Source organism: Pipra filicauda, unplaced genomic scaffold (genome assembly GCF_003945595.2).
Source record: "Pipra filicauda isolate LSUMZ 115617 unplaced genomic scaffold, ASM394559v2 scaffold101_size5749837_pilon, whole genome shotgun sequence".
Classification (NCBI taxonomy): domain Eukaryota; kingdom Metazoa; phylum Chordata; class Aves; order Passeriformes; family Pipridae; genus Pipra; species Pipra filicauda.
Genome location: NW_024103452.1, coordinates 3405540 through 3422694, shown reverse-complemented (window position 1 = coordinate 3422694; position 17155 = coordinate 3405540). Strand labels below are relative to the sequence as shown.

The 17155-nt window shown below is 35.6% G+C and overlaps 1 protein-coding gene across 2 annotated transcripts in view; it reads left to right on the top strand.

Moving 5' to 3' along the window:
• CACNA2D1 (calcium voltage-gated channel auxiliary subunit alpha2delta 1) overlaps positions 1 to 17155 on the top strand; it is a 379138-nt gene that overhangs the window by 311988 nt on the left and 49995 nt on the right. For both annotated transcript variants that reach the window (XM_027711461.2, XM_039388463.1), the window contains exons 13-17: positions 8977 to 9055; positions 11051 to 11100; positions 12693 to 12782; positions 14804 to 14872; positions 16507 to 16581. In XM_027711461.2, coding sequence (XP_027567262.1) covers positions 8977 to 9055; positions 11051 to 11100; positions 12693 to 12782; positions 14804 to 14872; positions 16507 to 16581 — 363 coding nt within the window. The remainder of the gene's footprint in view (positions 1 to 8976; positions 9056 to 11050; positions 11101 to 12692; positions 12783 to 14803; positions 14873 to 16506; positions 16582 to 17155) is intronic.

Sequence of the window (17155 nt, the reverse complement as noted above, 5' to 3'; positions counted from 1 at the left end):
CCTTATTTGAGGAGACAGTGCAGTAAAAAGAACACAGTCTCCTCATCAAAGTTACTACAAGGATACAAAGTTGTTTTTGTGCTTCTGTGACACTTGTGGCCCATCAAAGATTATGTTTAAACTAGGTAAAGAACTAAAGGATCTCTTTAGTTAGTGGTCTCTTCTATCTAATTATAATCAGTTCATCAGTGGTAGATTAGTAGGTGTCAGCAGGATATTTATACCTCCATACTTGTAGCCGTAGGACAGCAGAGGAAGGGCCACCACAGGACAGACCTTCTGTAAGAAATGAGGTGCTGTGGTTCCACAAGGTGGCACTAAGAAGTTGTAGAACAGTGTGACTGAATTAGTATTTTTTTTAGTTCTGTGAGTGTTAATTCTGAAATTTTTCAATATAACTATGGTGGTGTTTTGACCATTAGTCTGCAGTAGAAAATATCTCCATTTTCACGAAAATATGTTTTCTTTGTGAGGGAACTAAACAAGCAAGAAAAAGAAAAAACACCTTCTGTAATTTTTGAAACCATTTGCAGTTTGCAGAACTGCATTTCATGGATTCATGGCATTCACTTTAAAGACTTCTCCCATGAACATGCACATTTCATTGTATGCATGTGTTGTGAAGACTTCAGGTGTAATCTCAATGTGTTAATTCCTCTCCTAGAATAATTGCATATAACTACACCATACATCAGAATTCTTGATCCTATTTTCCCAATATACTGAGACTGTTAAATGGTTTTGGGTCCATATTATCAGTATAGAATCATATCCAGAGCAAGTGAGATTCTCCAATAATCTCCTGATACATAACAAACATCATTTATATTTTAAGATAGAAGAAGGATTAACATTAGATTGTAATGTGAGCTAATTTTTAGAGTATCATTATTTCTCTTTGTTATTAGGCTATAATTACACAGACTATAATTAGACTGTGAATTAATAAGCTAGCATTGCAGCTTGAAGTTTGAGGTTGAATTGAGTGAATGAAAGATATTAATGATAGGGAAGATTGCACATACACATGGACAGTCTGGGAGAAATAATTTATTGTGGATAAATGTCTAAAATAGTATTTCCAAGGACCTGCTCTATTTGTCTTTAAACACGTGCCACAATTAAAGCATTTTTCCATTGGTGTCAAGGGGACACTTGCATTGTTAAATGCCTTGCTCAATCATAATATAGAGGGTCAACTATGGAAACACTCGAGTGGTGTCAAATGGATTGTCAAATCTTATGAATTAATGCTTTCTTCATGTCTATAAATTCAAAGATGTTCAGCCTGAAATTGTCTTTGCATTGAAATATATGAGAGCTAAATTCTTTATTGTTTCAAATGTGGATTTTTCTTCCCCATTTCCCCAAGTCTACACATATTTTTTGAGAGTACCCACAGCAAGAGGCAGATTCTAATGCAACCATAAATGTCAAAAATATAACTCGATACATTTCTGCTGGTGTATCATACCATTCTTTTTAGTTCCTAATTTGACATAAAATTGTGAATTCTGCATTCTGAGTTCTAGACCTTTCAAACTTCACAGCCTTAGCACTTGACTAGGTTTCATACCCTGCTGCTTAGGTCATCTTTGTTTTTTCCCAGTTGTATTAAGGGCAAAATGCATTGGCAGTCTGAGAGTTACATACAAAAACCTGAACCTCCAACTTCTGAACTTTCCAAAGCCTGGCATTAAAAGCAGTGGAAGTTATCATTGTGCTCAAACTGAGAACCATGAACTCATCCCTCTTTTGTATAAGCATTGACCTCTCATTTAAAAGACTAGAGGCACCCCTGTCCCAGTAATTTTGAAAAGGGTGAGCCTTTCTCAGTCTGTCACAAGAAAACCAGCTTTACTCATAGGAGCAAACCAACAGCTGTATCCATTCAAATTAGTGATCCAAGGCCAGGGTGCAGGCTGGAGAAGTGCCCACAGTTATCCATACTTTTAACTGTTAACAGACCCAGCAGTATGGTTCCCAGCCTATGGCAATCTACTCTTTTAGCAATGTCTGTGCTCAGTGCAGGGTTAACATGAGGCAAGACTTGTTACCAAAAAATTCTGTAATGAGATGACCTGATATGGGAGTGGGCAGGGAGGGAGGATGGCCCTATAGTGTAGCCATAGGAATGTGAGCCATGCTGTACCACTTGCCCTGATGGCCTGAGAAAGAAAATAGTTTATGTCCCATTTTATGTAATGTGTAAAAATAGCCTAAGGGATACTAAAACTGCTCTCTAGAACATGTTGTGATTCTTGCCCCTGCTGTTAAACTCAGAGTTTTTATTTCTCTTCTCCCTGTGCTTCCTAGGAAAAAAAAAGTTGCTTTACATTTATAGCTATAACACAGATGGTTCAGGACTGCATCCCTGGAAGTCCTGAACTGAGCAGTTCAGCATGACAGATTATGAACCATAATTTAGGAGAAACTGTATTTGATGTTCCCTATTGGCTAATCTTAGGTGGTTTCCTAATTAGTATATTGGATTTTCAGATTGTCCTCTGAAGTTGTATTCTCTGTTCAAATCAGTCATAAATGTCCTTTGGTCTCAGTTAACTCATGGCAGAATCCAAAATCATCTTAAATTTCTGACCACAGATGTAAAGATGTAAGGAAAGAAATGCATTCACAGTTTTAGCTGTGGTAGCTTGAAAACCACACAACATTTCCCTGACCTACAACAGAAAACACCAAAACAATGAAGTGGTTTACAGGCTATACTTACAAGGGATTTAGAAGAAAGAGTGCATAATGGAATACAGAAAAGCAGTTTTAATTTTTTTTTTTTTTTCAGAATAATAGACTTCTTATATTGTCTTTTTATTTCAGAAGTGAATATTCATTATATTAAATATAAATCACAAATTTTCCTCATATCTGATAAACTATAAGCACATTAGTGGGAAAAATAATTTCATGGCTCATGCTGGAATTACTGAATTATTCATTCCTTTTTTTCACAGCTTTTCTTGGTCTAAAGTAAGAGAGATTATCTGTGAATCTTCACCTGCAGCTATAAAGGCCAGAGTAAAATGTTCTGAAATTACACCATCATCACAAAAACTGAAGTTGCAAGATTTGATGAGATCAGTTTTTTTACTCAGTCAGTTTGTTTATTTAGTGGTAGAGAAAGATGCAGTCTTGCTATTCTTACATGCTAGACATGAAATGACAGGATTCATCTTGCCTACATCTAGTTGAGTGAATTAATTGTATAGCTCTCTTGATATCTGATAGAAGAGACATATATATCTTCAAAGGTCAGTTAATCTTCTCCTGAACAGAGAAACGAAGAGTTGCACACAAGTGATTATGAGAGCTCTATCATTCCAGTAGCACAGAATTCGAGACAAATAATTTATCTCTCAAAAAATATGCATGTTCATACACTCTGAGCTGTTTGCTGAGAGGTTGCCATTTCTCACACTCTCACAGGCCCATGGCAGGGGAGTTGGAACAAGATGATCTTTAAGGTCCCTTCCAACCCAAATGATTCAATGATTCTATGATTCATTCCAGATTGCCCACACATATATCACAGAATCACAGAATGTGCCAAGCTGGAAGGGACCCACAAGGATCATCAAGTCCAACCCTTAGCCCTGCACAGGACCATCCCCAAGAATCACATCATGTGCCTGAGAGTGTCATCCAAATGCTTCTTGAGCTCTGTCAGCATTGGTGCTGTGACCACTTCCCTGGGGAGCCTGTTCCAGTGCCCAACCACCCTCTGGGTGAAGAACCTCTTTCTAATATCCAACCTAAACCTCCCCTGACACAACTTCAAGCCATTCCCTCGGGTCCTGTCACTGGTCACCACAGAGAAGAGATCAGTGCCTGCTCCTCCTCTACCCCTTCCGAGGAAGTTGTAACTGCAATGAGGTCTCCCGTCAGTCTCCTCCGGGCTGAACAGACCAAGTGACCTTGGCCACTCCTCATAAGGCTTCCCCTCCAGACTCTTCAAAATCCTCAATGCCCTCCTTTGGACTCTCTCTAGTAGCCTAATATCTTTCTTATATCGTGGTGCCCCAAATTGCACACGATTTTCAAGATTTGTGTGCAGATGAGGCTGTCCCAGTGCAGAGTGGAGTAGGACAATCCCCTCCCTTGACCACCTGATGAGGCTGTGCCTGATACCCCCCAGGACACAGTTGGCCCTCCTGGCTGCCAGGGCACTGCTGACTCATATTCAGCTTGCATCGACCGGGACCTCCAGGTCCCTTTCTGTGGCATTGCTTTCCAGCATCTCATGCAGTAGCCTAAACAGCAAGTACTTTGTGCTTAGTTACACTTTTGAATTAACTTCACTCAAGCTGTTCATTTTTCTGTAATACTTATAACATGATCTACCCAAAGGAAGCAACTAATTTAATCTTTCTTAATTTTATTCCAATAGCAAAATGAAGAAATAAAACAGATAAAAAGCAACTGAAATCTATAGGGAAAGCAGCCTTTTCATGGATATCTCTTCATTTTTATCTTCTTCACAACTCTCTTGAGTGCCATTGTCCTTAACATTTGCAGTAGTCAGAATCTTTTTTATTCACCTCGGTGCTTAAAATCTTCTTCTGCTAGGGAGAAACACAAATAACAAATTAATTCTATAATTAGACAATTACATTTTCTTCCATACAGTAATTCTTCCTCTATTATTTTTAGGATTCTTTTCTGTCTACCACTTCCTCTGATTAAGATTTGGATTTTTGCATCTGTTCCTTTGATGTCCTAGGATAAGTCAGATTGCAAGTAACCTCCAGAGCTCTCCAGTCTAATGTCAGGTCGAAGATCAAACCAAGTTGCTCAGGGCCATATCTAGTCTGGTCTTTAAAATGTCAAAGGAGGCAGACTTTACAGCCTCACTGGCAGCCTGTGCCACTCACTGTCTGAATGTCCTGACGTTAATTCTACACTTGTTTAGTTTGCTAATAAGCATATTCCTCTACTATATACTTGTGGTGGGTTGACCTTGGATGGACGTCATGTGCCTACCCAGCTGCTCTATCGCTCCCCTTCCCAGCCAGACAGGGGAGAGAGTAAGATGGAAAACAACTCGTGGGTTGGGATAAGGCAGTTTATTTAAAGTGGAAGCAAAGCAAAGTGAAAGATAGCAGGGTTTATTCTCTGCTCCCCATCAGCAGTGATGGTCAGCCGCCTCGGAGAAGCAGGGCTTCACAGCACACGTAATGGTTCCTCAGCAGGCAGCCACTGGAGACAATGAATGCCTGCCTTAGTGCTCCTTGCCTTAGCTTTTATATCTGAGCTGACATCATATGGTCTGGAATATCCCTTTGGTCAGCTTGGATCAGCTGGCCCACTTGGTTTCCCCTCCCAGGATCTTGCCCTTGATTGAGGAAGAAGTGTTACGGTGTTGGTGCTGTGCTCAGCAGTAGCCAAAACACTGGTATGTTATCACCCTTCTAGCTGCCAATGCAAACCACAGCACTGTGAGGGCTACTGTGGGGAAGTGAACTCCAGCTCAGCCAGACCCAATACAATACTGCAAATAATTAATACAAAGAATAAAAGATTTTGTTATTTTCTCTCCAAGATTAGTTTCAGTGAGGAAGATGCAGAGAATTAGCTCTGGACTTGAACTCCCTATGTTAGAAATTAGGATTTTTATACTTCAGAGCAGTTTGAAGACTGTACTTGAATGGGCTGGCAGAGCGGGTGCCCATCTCCAGTTCTTCTCAATTCTAAGAGTACAAGTTTTCTAGAAGTACTTTACTTTGAACAGTCTCATTGAAAATCAGAAAGTGTGACAGCTTCTATTTGTTTTTCTGATTGTTCCATTGTTTTTTAGTGCTTTGAAAGTTGTGTTTCTTTATGAAGAGAATATTCTTTATGAAGAGAATATTCTCTTTATGAAGAGAATATTCTTTATGAACCTTGCCTCCCTTGAGGCAAGGTTGCCCTTTCCCTAGGAAAGGGGTTGGGAAACACAAATGTCAGTCCTCTAGTGTGGATGGTGGAGAGGAAGCACCATGGCAAAAGGACCCCAGGAACTGTGGTTTACACAGAACATAAGAGGCTGCAGAGAGGTAAAGAGAAGAAATAACCAGGCCTCAGTGGTGATGGAAAACAACTTCTTGGGATCAAAGACTACTTGGCAGTTTGCTTCAACTCAGAAATCCATTTAGTTGGTTGAAACCAAGCTTAAAGGACAGGCAAAGGGAGAGGTGCTTATGCCCATTGTGTCTGATCTAGTTACTCCAAGTATTCTTAGTCATAAATTCCCTATTAAAAGAAACTAAATCCGCTTTTTTTTTTTTTTAATTTAACAGCCCATTGTCTTCTTTGGAGAGATGTCTATAAGGAAAACGTATAGACAGATGCATCTCAGTATTTTGGCTGACTCTGGGTCCTGTCACAGAAAATTTTAGCACAGAGCATGGGGTTTTTTTGCTAAAATTGGCTTGTTTAGTTTGACTTGCTGACTCATTTTTCCAGCTGGTCTGTCATTCTACTCAATTCCAGATGAGGCAAAAGGAAAAAGAATACTCTTTTGAATATCCCACCCTCTTGCCAAACCAAGTTACAATTAAAAACTCCAATTTTCATTGCAGTTCTTTATCTCTGTTAATTATCCAAGGAACAGTAAATCAGATATATTGTCGCCTGCTTGTTGTCAATAATTTAAATTCTAAATTCTTTATAGATTTGTTGCAGATTTAACACACTGCTTCTTTCCCCTAAATTACATACCATTTCGCAACTTGAATCCAATTCAGTGTTTCATTTTTACATTTGAGATCAAATGCTAGACAGTCCAGTCTAATTGACTCATGTGTTTTATACACACAAAAGAAAACCCACATGCTTTAGTAACTTTTAAACCAAAAGAAATATCAGGTCTCTAAAGTCTCTAACTAGTGGCCTTCAGTGGGTTTTTCCATAGTTTTTGAAGAGAATGTATTCTGAATCAAGCATTTAGTGGACACTAAACTAGAAACAGTGTGAGTCCAAAAAAACCCAGGGGTTTGGTAGGCAGATACCTTGTGAGCTGAGATGTGCCAATAGAAAATACTATCATGATATTCAAATCAGAAAAAAAAATATACTAATTGAATAGAAGCAGAAAGATTCATTAGAAAAATTATAGCTGACAGTTTGTAAGAGAAGTCAAGCATAAATGGGGGATGGCAAATGTTGTATAATATTAAAACAATAAATCAGATGTAAACACTCCAGGTGAACTCATGTTTGCACTATCAATACCGATATTTTCAAGGTAATAGAAGATATTTTTCATCTGTTCTAATCCATAAGAACTACAAGAACAAAATTTTACCATCACTAAGGCACAGTCATTCCCAGATCTGTCTGTGTAACCAGAAATATGATTGGCTTTACTTTTTACTGGGGAATGACCCTATACAGAGAAGTCTTAAACTAAAAAAAAAGCACTTGAACAGTATTCAGTGCAGCAGAGTAGTTGCTTTAATGGTCGTATGGATAAAGCAAATCAAAACATATTGTTAATTAAAAATGACATCTAGCACAAAGCTTTGTTTGCCCTCCTTGCATGTAGGGGTCAAGTCTAATATTCACCATTTTCTAGCTGCTGATGGATGATGTAGAGCTATTCCTACAGCTCTTTGTTAATACTTAAGCTCTGATTATATCACACAACTTTTGTTACTTATTTGAGAAATGAAGGTTTAGGTACTAGTTGCACATGCTGGATAGTATGATGAAAATTTGTATATGTTGTCATTAAAAAATTTAGCAATGATCAGTAGTTTACAGGGAATCTTTGCAATTTTATATTGTGAATATTATTTAAAGAAAACACTACCTTATTACTCAGTTGCAGCCTGCATGCAAATTAATTGTACTATGTTTTGATTTTAATCATAGTCTTCAAGTTCCATAGAAAGAAATTTGTATTCTGATTTCATGTCATGATTTGTGATTTGTACATTGAAGAGGTAAAGACCCATAAAGAAAGAGATGCCTGAAAAGGAAAAGCAGTCTGGTTGTTGGACAGAGGGACATGAATATAGTAAACAGTTTATTAAAACTGTTGGCAAAACATTTTTCCAGCTTTTACAGAAACACTCAGATTCTGAGCAAAATATTCAACCAGAAGCTGAAACATAATATTTGCAATTTTTCTATGTGTCTTGTAGAATTTTTAATATTTATGCAGTAATACCAGGATTGGTTTTAAAGTTTTCTCATTCAAATTAAAAGATTTGCATGGAAAATAATTTCAACTGAAAAACCTGTTCTCAGTCCAAAACTCGGAGAGAATTTGGTGAATTCTCTCTGAAGCCATGACTCCTTACACTTGCTGAGATAGATTGGAGTTGCATTGTCTAAACGGAATAGAATTATGCTAATAAAACACATAACTTAAATGAATATTAAGAGCTTAAAGCAAAATATCAGAAACTTAACCCTTCTGTGAAAATCTGTTGAAGTAATTTAGTGGTTTTACATGAAAAAGACTGAAGTCTCAACATAATGAGAATTTGGTTTCTGTAGTAACTGGAAATTTCATATTTTTTTTCCTGAAATTATTTTATATCCTAAAAAGTCCAAGTTTGCATTGCTTTGAATTCTGCTGCCATGCATATATTCTTTTAAATTCATTGGTAAACATCTAATATTATGTCAACTAATTTAACAAAACCTAAGAAGTTATAATTACCACCTTAGAAAAAAAACCTAAGAATTTAAATATTTCATGAACGATTACTAATGTAAGAACTTTGAAGTATGAAAGATACATGAAAGAACATTCTTCTTGAGTTCTACTTCATGAACAAAATAATAGGAATACATAAAATGGCATAATTTATTATATCTTTTATCTTTCATATCTATTATGGTGACAAAATTGGAAAGTTCACTGTTTTCTTTTTCTGTTCATTTGTAAGAAAAATCCAAGTATCACTAACTTGAGAATCACAGCTAACAAATTATGTATGGTTAAGTTGTATGCATTGTTTTTAACCTGCACAGGTACGTGTGTTCACGTTTTCTGTTGGTCAACATAATTACGACAAAGGACCCATACAGTGGATGGCCTGTGAAAATAAAGGTACTGTGTTCTTCTCTGAAACGGATCTTCACTAGATCTTTGGATAGGTGATATCTTTATTATTCTCTAAAAGCGGCAGATTTTTCAACTGGATTTTTAGATTTATTGTATTCGTTAATAAAAATTCCAATAAGTATATGCATATATGAAAAAATATCTATAAAAAAGAAACCTCTATTTCTGAGTAATTTATTTAAAACTTCATGTTGTACAAAAATTACCACAGTAGTTTTTATATTAATAAAATGTTATTGTTCACTTTTGAGAATATTCGTTATAATAGCCATCTATGAAAAGATGGAACTGATGACAGATAAGAAATTAAGTAAAGCTGTTTTAAATTAAGTGGTCTGGACAAAAGGGTTTTTGTTTGGTTAGTTGGCTGGTTAGATTTCTTTCTGTTTTTCTCCAAAACTTACAAGGGATCAGATTACTTAGAATATTTTTCCCTTTTATAATGAAAATATCAAAATTATTCTTACTGTGATTTCTTAGCTTCTAAGAGCATCTTGCATTTTCTATTTTTATCTTGATTTATGTAGAGGGAAAAAAAGTAAAAAAGGTGAAAGTAAGGAAGTAAAATGCTTTCTACATGGAATTTCTACATTAAATTTCCACATGAAAAATATTCTCAGAAATATTTTAAGAGTGTGAGAAAGCGATATCTCAAATACCTTACAATATAACTATAGAACAAGGCATAAGACATAAATGCAGATAAATAGAAAATATATAATTTATCAAACAATATTTACTCATATTTCCAGACCTGAGTGAAAATGTTAAAGTATTTTACAAATCAGTAAGAAGCAAGAGGTTAGAGGTGAGATAGATTACATGGAGTCTTGAAAATTAAGATTGGTGGGGAAGGAGATAAAGGTATGTTCAGGCAGAAGAATAACATAATCGAAAATGAGAGAAAGGTATAAATACAGAAAAAAGATACATAGAAGAATCCACAGCCTGTATGAATACTACACATGTCACAACCTTATGAATCCCTCAACATGCTAGCAAGTTTTGCAGAAGATACTGCAACTTCATGAAGAGCAGACTGTATTGTCAGATAACTACAGAAAATTGACATTTGTGTTTTGAACAGATTTTTTTTTTCCTTACATCCTTGTATCTCAAAATACTGTGTGCATGTGACCTCCATTGTTTTAAAACAAATGAGAACCAGCTGGCTTAAAGCATAACCACCTATGCCATTGAGGAAAAATGATCATAATCTTCTTCCAAAACTGATGTGATTATTTGTTCCAACATCCAAAGAAGCAGTTTTATTTCATTTTTCCTTAATTAAAGGTTTGTGCGTAGGGCAAAGGAAGTGACTAAGCTCAGTACTCTTACCTCTCCAATCCTCTACTCCTTCTTTCCAATTTGACTTAAAATTTTCCTGGTCTCAAGATAAATCTCAGTGCTTGGCTTTAGTCTTATTATTTCATATAGGCAATATTTCTAATTCAAACAAATAAGTAATAGAATCAAAGCTGAATAAAGACATTTCTCATGTTTAGTTAGAAGTAATACCCATTAGATTTTTTTCATCCTTTCCACAGAATATCTTATATTTTTATACTACAAGTTCACTCTTGTGGCAGACCATAGCTATATTTGCATTCCTATACGCATTCAGCATATAATTGTGTTGCTATCAGAGCATATTAAAATAAACATTAAATATACTTGCTCATCATAGTAACTAGGATTTCATGAGTACAAACTCAGTACTTTGTCTAACCTTAACCAAAACAGACAAAAGAAGCACATCATATACTCTCATTGCCTAAGAGTAACTAGTTTGGTCTTGAATAGCATGGTGACCCATCACATGTGGCCATGCACTGTGGTGGCATCTACCAGAAAAGTATTCATACATGGTAATTCTAATAAAAATTAAACTAGAAATTACAAGCTAAATGAAATTTCTCAAGATTAAGAGACTAGCAAAATATTATGGTAAGCTGACATTATTTCTGTTCCAAACTTTAGGTTATTATTATGAAATTCCGTCTATTGGAGCCATAAGAATAAACACCCAGGTAAGTGTTTTGGCCAAATCCAGGTCAGTTTTAATACACAGAAGTGGAGTAATTCCTGTTCTTAAATATGTTTTCTTTTCCCAGGTACTTGAATCAATTAAATTTTAAGTTGCACTACATTAAAAACAGAGAAAAAAATAAGGCTTTCTTCGACATATGAGGGATTATTCTGTTAAAGTATTCTAATTTTTTCTTTTAAGTGATTGCAGTGAGCCCATTTAAAATGTGGTCCCTGTTTCCCTGGCCAGCTGGTCCACAGCAGCCTGCATGCATACTTGTCATGTTAACATCCTCTAAAGAGGCTGACCATGTGCACACAACAGAGCATCTGAAGTGTTCTGTGTCCTACAGACCTCTGCAAAAGGACTATGTCTGTGTCTCAGTTTTTCTCTGTGCCTTACATAGTCCCTCAAACTTTGACGCTGAGACATGACAGCAATTTTATTATAAAGTTCTACAAAACCAGTAATTTTTTATAATGTGACTAGATATTCATAGTCCACATCCTGCCATACTTACAGCATGGTCCAAAGGGTTTGTATCACGTGGAGAAGGCTGTGGATGATTGTGAGGGTATAGCCCTGCTAGAGTTTCTGAACTCATCTGGGCAGACACGCTACAATCCTGCTTATAGGAGGTTCCTGGATGGATCCAACCAGACATCATTTTTCCCTTCAAAAAGAATGCAGGAATGTTTTAACAGACATACATGTAATTAACTAAGGGCACAGGACTCTGGCATGACCTGATGGGATCCAAACTAACAGTGTAGAAGAGCAAGTATTCTTTTCAGTTGTCTGAAAGTCCATGTACTCACATGTCCAGAACAGCAGAGAAATATCATGGCAGTTCTTTGTCCTTCCAAGGCCAGGCATGATATTTTTTGGCAGAAAATAAGAGTCCTTTTTTTGGCTTGAATAAGTGTTCTTTGATTCTGTTAAACTCTTCCAAATAGTGTCTGGCAAGAAGTATCCCTAATATGTTCAGTCAAGTAGAAAAGGTTGAAAAGTGAAACAAGTTTGATGGCATCCACTGCCAAAGCAGTCCAGAAATCTGACATCTCATAAGATCACCCAAGTTAGCTGCACTTACAAACTGAAGGAAGGCAGGAACTATGAGGTTTTATAACTGTGATTTTTTTTTTTTTTTATTTCAAAAGAAGTTATGCAAGTTGTTGCTGTAGGAGCTTAACATACCCAACAGTTACACCACTCACCCTCCATCGCCCACTCTCTCTTCTGGGTTGAAGGTTCTGCAATCTGCTTGTAATTTCATTATGTCATTAGCAATTAATTTTGGAATAAAAATAGTTGTGATTCTCACTTCATGGAAAGAGAGTTGTGGTGGGTTAGGTCCATGTGACTGAGGCTGAAATACAGAAGTTACCTTGTTGGTAAATACTGCAAACTGAAGACTGAAACTTTGTGTAGTACAGTTTTAAAGCAACAATTAAATGTTACTCTTATATTAGTGGTGAATTTTGAATTTTTTTCCCTGATATTGTTTTTATTTCATTATTGTTTATTTTTATATTGTTTGGACTCTTTGATCTAATAACTGCCTTCTGATAAGTTTATTACACTTTTTGGCAGGAATATCTGGATGTTTTGGGAAGACCAATGGTTTTAGCTGGAGAGAAAGCCAAACAAGTCCAATGGACAAATGTCTATCTGGATGCTCTGGTATGATCTCTATTTATCTCTAGTAAAGTAAGAATTTTAGCAAATCAGTAACCACGTGTCTCTTTTCCAGAGCATCCAATTTCTTACAGTTCCAAACGTAATATTCTTGTGTTTCTGACATCCATACAGTTCAATATAGTAACCTCTATGAACAGAGCTGTTTCTAGCATGCTAGTCAGTACTTGCACCTAGTATCCTTCTAAGTGTCCTGAAATTTAACAGAGAAAAGCAAATTATTCTACGCAGATTTTTAAGTGTAGGTCCCTGTTGTCCTCAGCTTAAGAAAAGAAAAAAGGAGATAGTTTTCCAGTGTTCTACCTGCTGCAGTAAAAGTAATTTGTTACATTACTGGTGAGGAATTCTTAGTTTTTCCGCTTTTTTTTTTTTTTTCAAAAGAGTATTCCAGGTAGAACGAAACCTGTCAGTATTACTTGGTATTTGTACAGATTCTGAACTTGGATCTTTAAGATATCATGGTTGTAATTGCTTGCTTGCTCAAGGTAATGGTTTCTTTAATGGAGAGTATACAGGTGGGAAATAAACAAAAAGATATATGCAATGCTTTCTTACTGCTGAATTTATCACTTTGGTCTTGTAAAACAAACACGTTTGGGAAACTCCAAAAGTCAAAGTATTATTAGCAGCAGTGTAATCTGTTGCTCTAGATAACATTCTTCTGAATTACTCTAACAGTGCAAAAAAATACTGCAAAATGGTATTTGGAATCATGTATTTATCCACGTTCATGTGGTCATCTACTGTCATGTGTAAAAAATCTTTTTCTTCCTTTGCGTCAGTATTACTGTAAAATTTTTATCAACGTATTATCAATATAACTAGGCATGACACACTTTTAATTTGGAATTTCAATGGCCAGAAGTTCATTATCCATGTTTTTTTGATTATTGTTGAGGTACTGACTGGAAACATACAGGATGTGATGACAAAAGTTCGTATGTTCTGTACACATCCTGTTGTAAATCCAAAGATAAATTTTTAACTAGAGATAGAGAGAGATCAGTTTAGTCAAGTAAAACAAGTGGTACCTGCAGGCATTTGTTGTGTTACTGTATATATTCAGTGAGCTCATTCAGTCTTTCCTTCAATCTTTTCTCCATTCATGTGTTATATATGTGGGTTTATGTATATATAATTATGCATACATACACACACACATATATAGTTATATATAAATAAAGTAGGACAACACAAGGTAAACTATTGAAGTAAAGGCTGAAATTTGTGGACTTGCTCATCACAGATGAGAGCTTAACAGCACAGGTGTATCTAACCCACTCTGAAACCTTTTCCTGATTCTTGGCTTTTTGAGGGAGTGGGACTAACTTATCACATTGGTTCATTATCTTAAATTCCCTAAAACAATTTCCTCATGTGGGACCTAAAATTCTCTTGCTTGTCCTCACTGGATTTATTCCTATCCTATTGGTCTTACTGTCCAGCAACTGTTTTGGGGCTCAGACTAAAGTAATGCAAAGTGCATTACATGAGGCCACATTAGAATTGTCCTTAAACCCAGGTTATCAAATTCTAAAGTGATGCTTTCATTTGAGGCTTGCTTTCAAGGCTGTCTTTAACAATTTGATGTATTTGTAGCAATTCACACCTTTTTTATAACCCTGTTCCTTTGGATTCTATTACTGTGTTGCTTTTGCATCATTTTCTGCAAGATAATCCCAGAATTTTCAGATACTTTTAGGTTTATCAGTTAGGCATAATTTATTCACAAATATTCTCCTCTTTAACTCTACTTTTTTTTCTTTTTTTTTGCAGAGGGGGGTAGATGGTGTTATCTTCCATACATACCCCTCCTGTTTCATTATGTATCTTCAATTTACTTCTAAATAATGTCCTCTCTCTTTTCCATTGATTCATCCCCATTTCTCTTATTCTCCTACAAAGTCCGCTTTTCTCCACCTTGTGCTAATCCTTGGATTGTTCTAATATATTATAGTTCAGTATTTGCTGTTTAACTAAAAAGTCTTTTTTCTCCTATTTCCTAGGAACTGGGCCTTGTCATTACAGGAACTCTACCCGTCTTCAATCTAACAAGAGAACAAAATGGGAAAATTGTAAGCTGTTCCTTAAAGGGAAAGAAAAAAAAAAAAGAAAATAAAAGGCAGCAGTTATTTAAATTAAATTAATTGCATTTAACGTTAAAGGCCTTGAAAAATGTGTATTTCCGTAGAGCATTTTGCGTTTAATTGTCTTGTACATCAGAAACAAAAGGGTCATATCTAGCTACCTGATAACCTTTTGGGGACAAGCAAATACAGTGCACCCCTTTTCGTCATTCTGAGTTTCAGGATATGACATTTTTTGATCCATCATTGTGACTTGGTGACAGTGGGAATGCATTAGGTGCTCAACAGATGGGACATAGATGATGATATTATTTAGACCTTGCCAAAGAAAGGAATGTTCAGATAAATTTATAACAAATCCTTGAAGCTATGACATTTCAGGGTAAAAGGCAATGATATAGAGAATTTAAATTAGTTGGTTGTAATGCTAATAGAAAAGAGCACTGTACACTTAGATTAAATTTTAAGTGTTAAATAAATACAATTGCCCATTCCTATTACTGTCTGAGATGGAATCAATTCATGTCCTCTTCACAAAATCAAAATGCTGTTTTTTTAAAAACAGACCTAGAATATGCTTTACAGTGTATGGTAAAATATTGTACATTTGGTGTGATACTCATGTTCACTCAGGTCAAAATATACAGAAATTTAGACAAGCTATTCTTTGATTCAGTTTCTCAGGTATTATGTAGACTCAAAGTGAATAAATGAGAATTTGATCACTAGCATTTCTTTTATTCACCGTCAGAATAGTTCTCTTAGTTTCCCTTTGAAAACAAAGCAACAAACCAACCAAAAAAAAAAGTTTCATAATCTTATCCACAAGACAATGCCTGGAATTGACTGAATCTGGTTCAAAGTGAGACTACTGATTATCAAAGGATGTCTTTCTGAGAAATAAAACAGATGTGGCCTAGTACAGAGGAACAAGAAGAGAATTTGAAACTCCTCAACTTGTATCTCTGCCTGAATTTATTTACAGACTGCAGGATTCCTCCTCCAATAAATTTTACAAATTTACTTAATATGGAGAAGGGATTCAGGTGATAATATATAAATGACTGCTCTCCTCTTCTGTAGTAGAAAAATAAACTACAAGTGAAGTAAATGTAGTGCCTGAGTCCCTAATTTCAAATGCTGTTGATTCTTATAATCACTTTTTTTGTTGTGATTTTTTTTCATTCATCTTTATACCATAGCCGAAAGAGTTAATTGTTTTGAGATCTCACTTACCAATTGCCCAACCTAAATATGCAGAAGTAGCTCTATGTTTCTATTAGTAGTTTAGTATCTACATAACTGGCAATATTATTGCATCACTTTTGCTTTCACCTGTTTTGTTCTTACATATATTGTTTATTCATCCAGGAAATTATCCATATTCCTCTTCATAAACAATTTTCATATTCTATAGTAAATTATGAATTTATTAAATTTTATTTTGAATTACTTTGACATTATTTAAAATATTTAGAATAGACACATAAGTAAATAGGCAACTTCTCAAACTGTATCTACCAATCAAGAGATGAAGGCAAAAATAAAAGTTTACTGACTGCTGCAGTTATTCTGTATTGTAAATATGTCAAACATATACTAACATTTTGGAATGTTACCAGAATCAACTGATTCTTGGAGTAATGGGGGTCGATGTCTCTTTGGAGGACATAAAAAAACTGACACCCCGATTTACGGTAAGCTGCTTGCATTGGTGGTTTCTCTTTATGTATGATTTATTTTTGATTTCTGTGCATGCTTTTTCAAAAGTCATACAGTAATGACTGGATTTGAGTCAAAATACCAGCAGGCTTCTTTTCATATATTCTTTTCCATTGTTGTACATTTTCTGGTGGTTTTCTTTCCAGCCATATGTGTTTCTGTGTGATCTTTCCTCAGGATGCATCTGTAAAACTCAACTTTTACATTGGAGGATATATTCCAAGTAATTATTTTCCTGTAGCTTAAAGCATTGCCCTTTAGTTGAGTGTTTGGTTGTTAGTGTAGAGTACACAATCATTTCAGCTGATAATAATATTTGGTGGTTTTATAGGAGAGTTCTTTATAGAAAAGTTCTTTAATATACATGTCTGTCTGTACCCTACTCAGTATGATTGATTTATATATGTAGACATCTAGTGCTGAAATTTCTGACCAAATAACTAGTACTGTGGAAAACAACAGCTGAGAAAGCAAAGGAACGTCACGAATTTGACTGAAGGCAGATACAAAGTCCTACATCTGGAATGGAATAATCCCGTGCCACAGTAC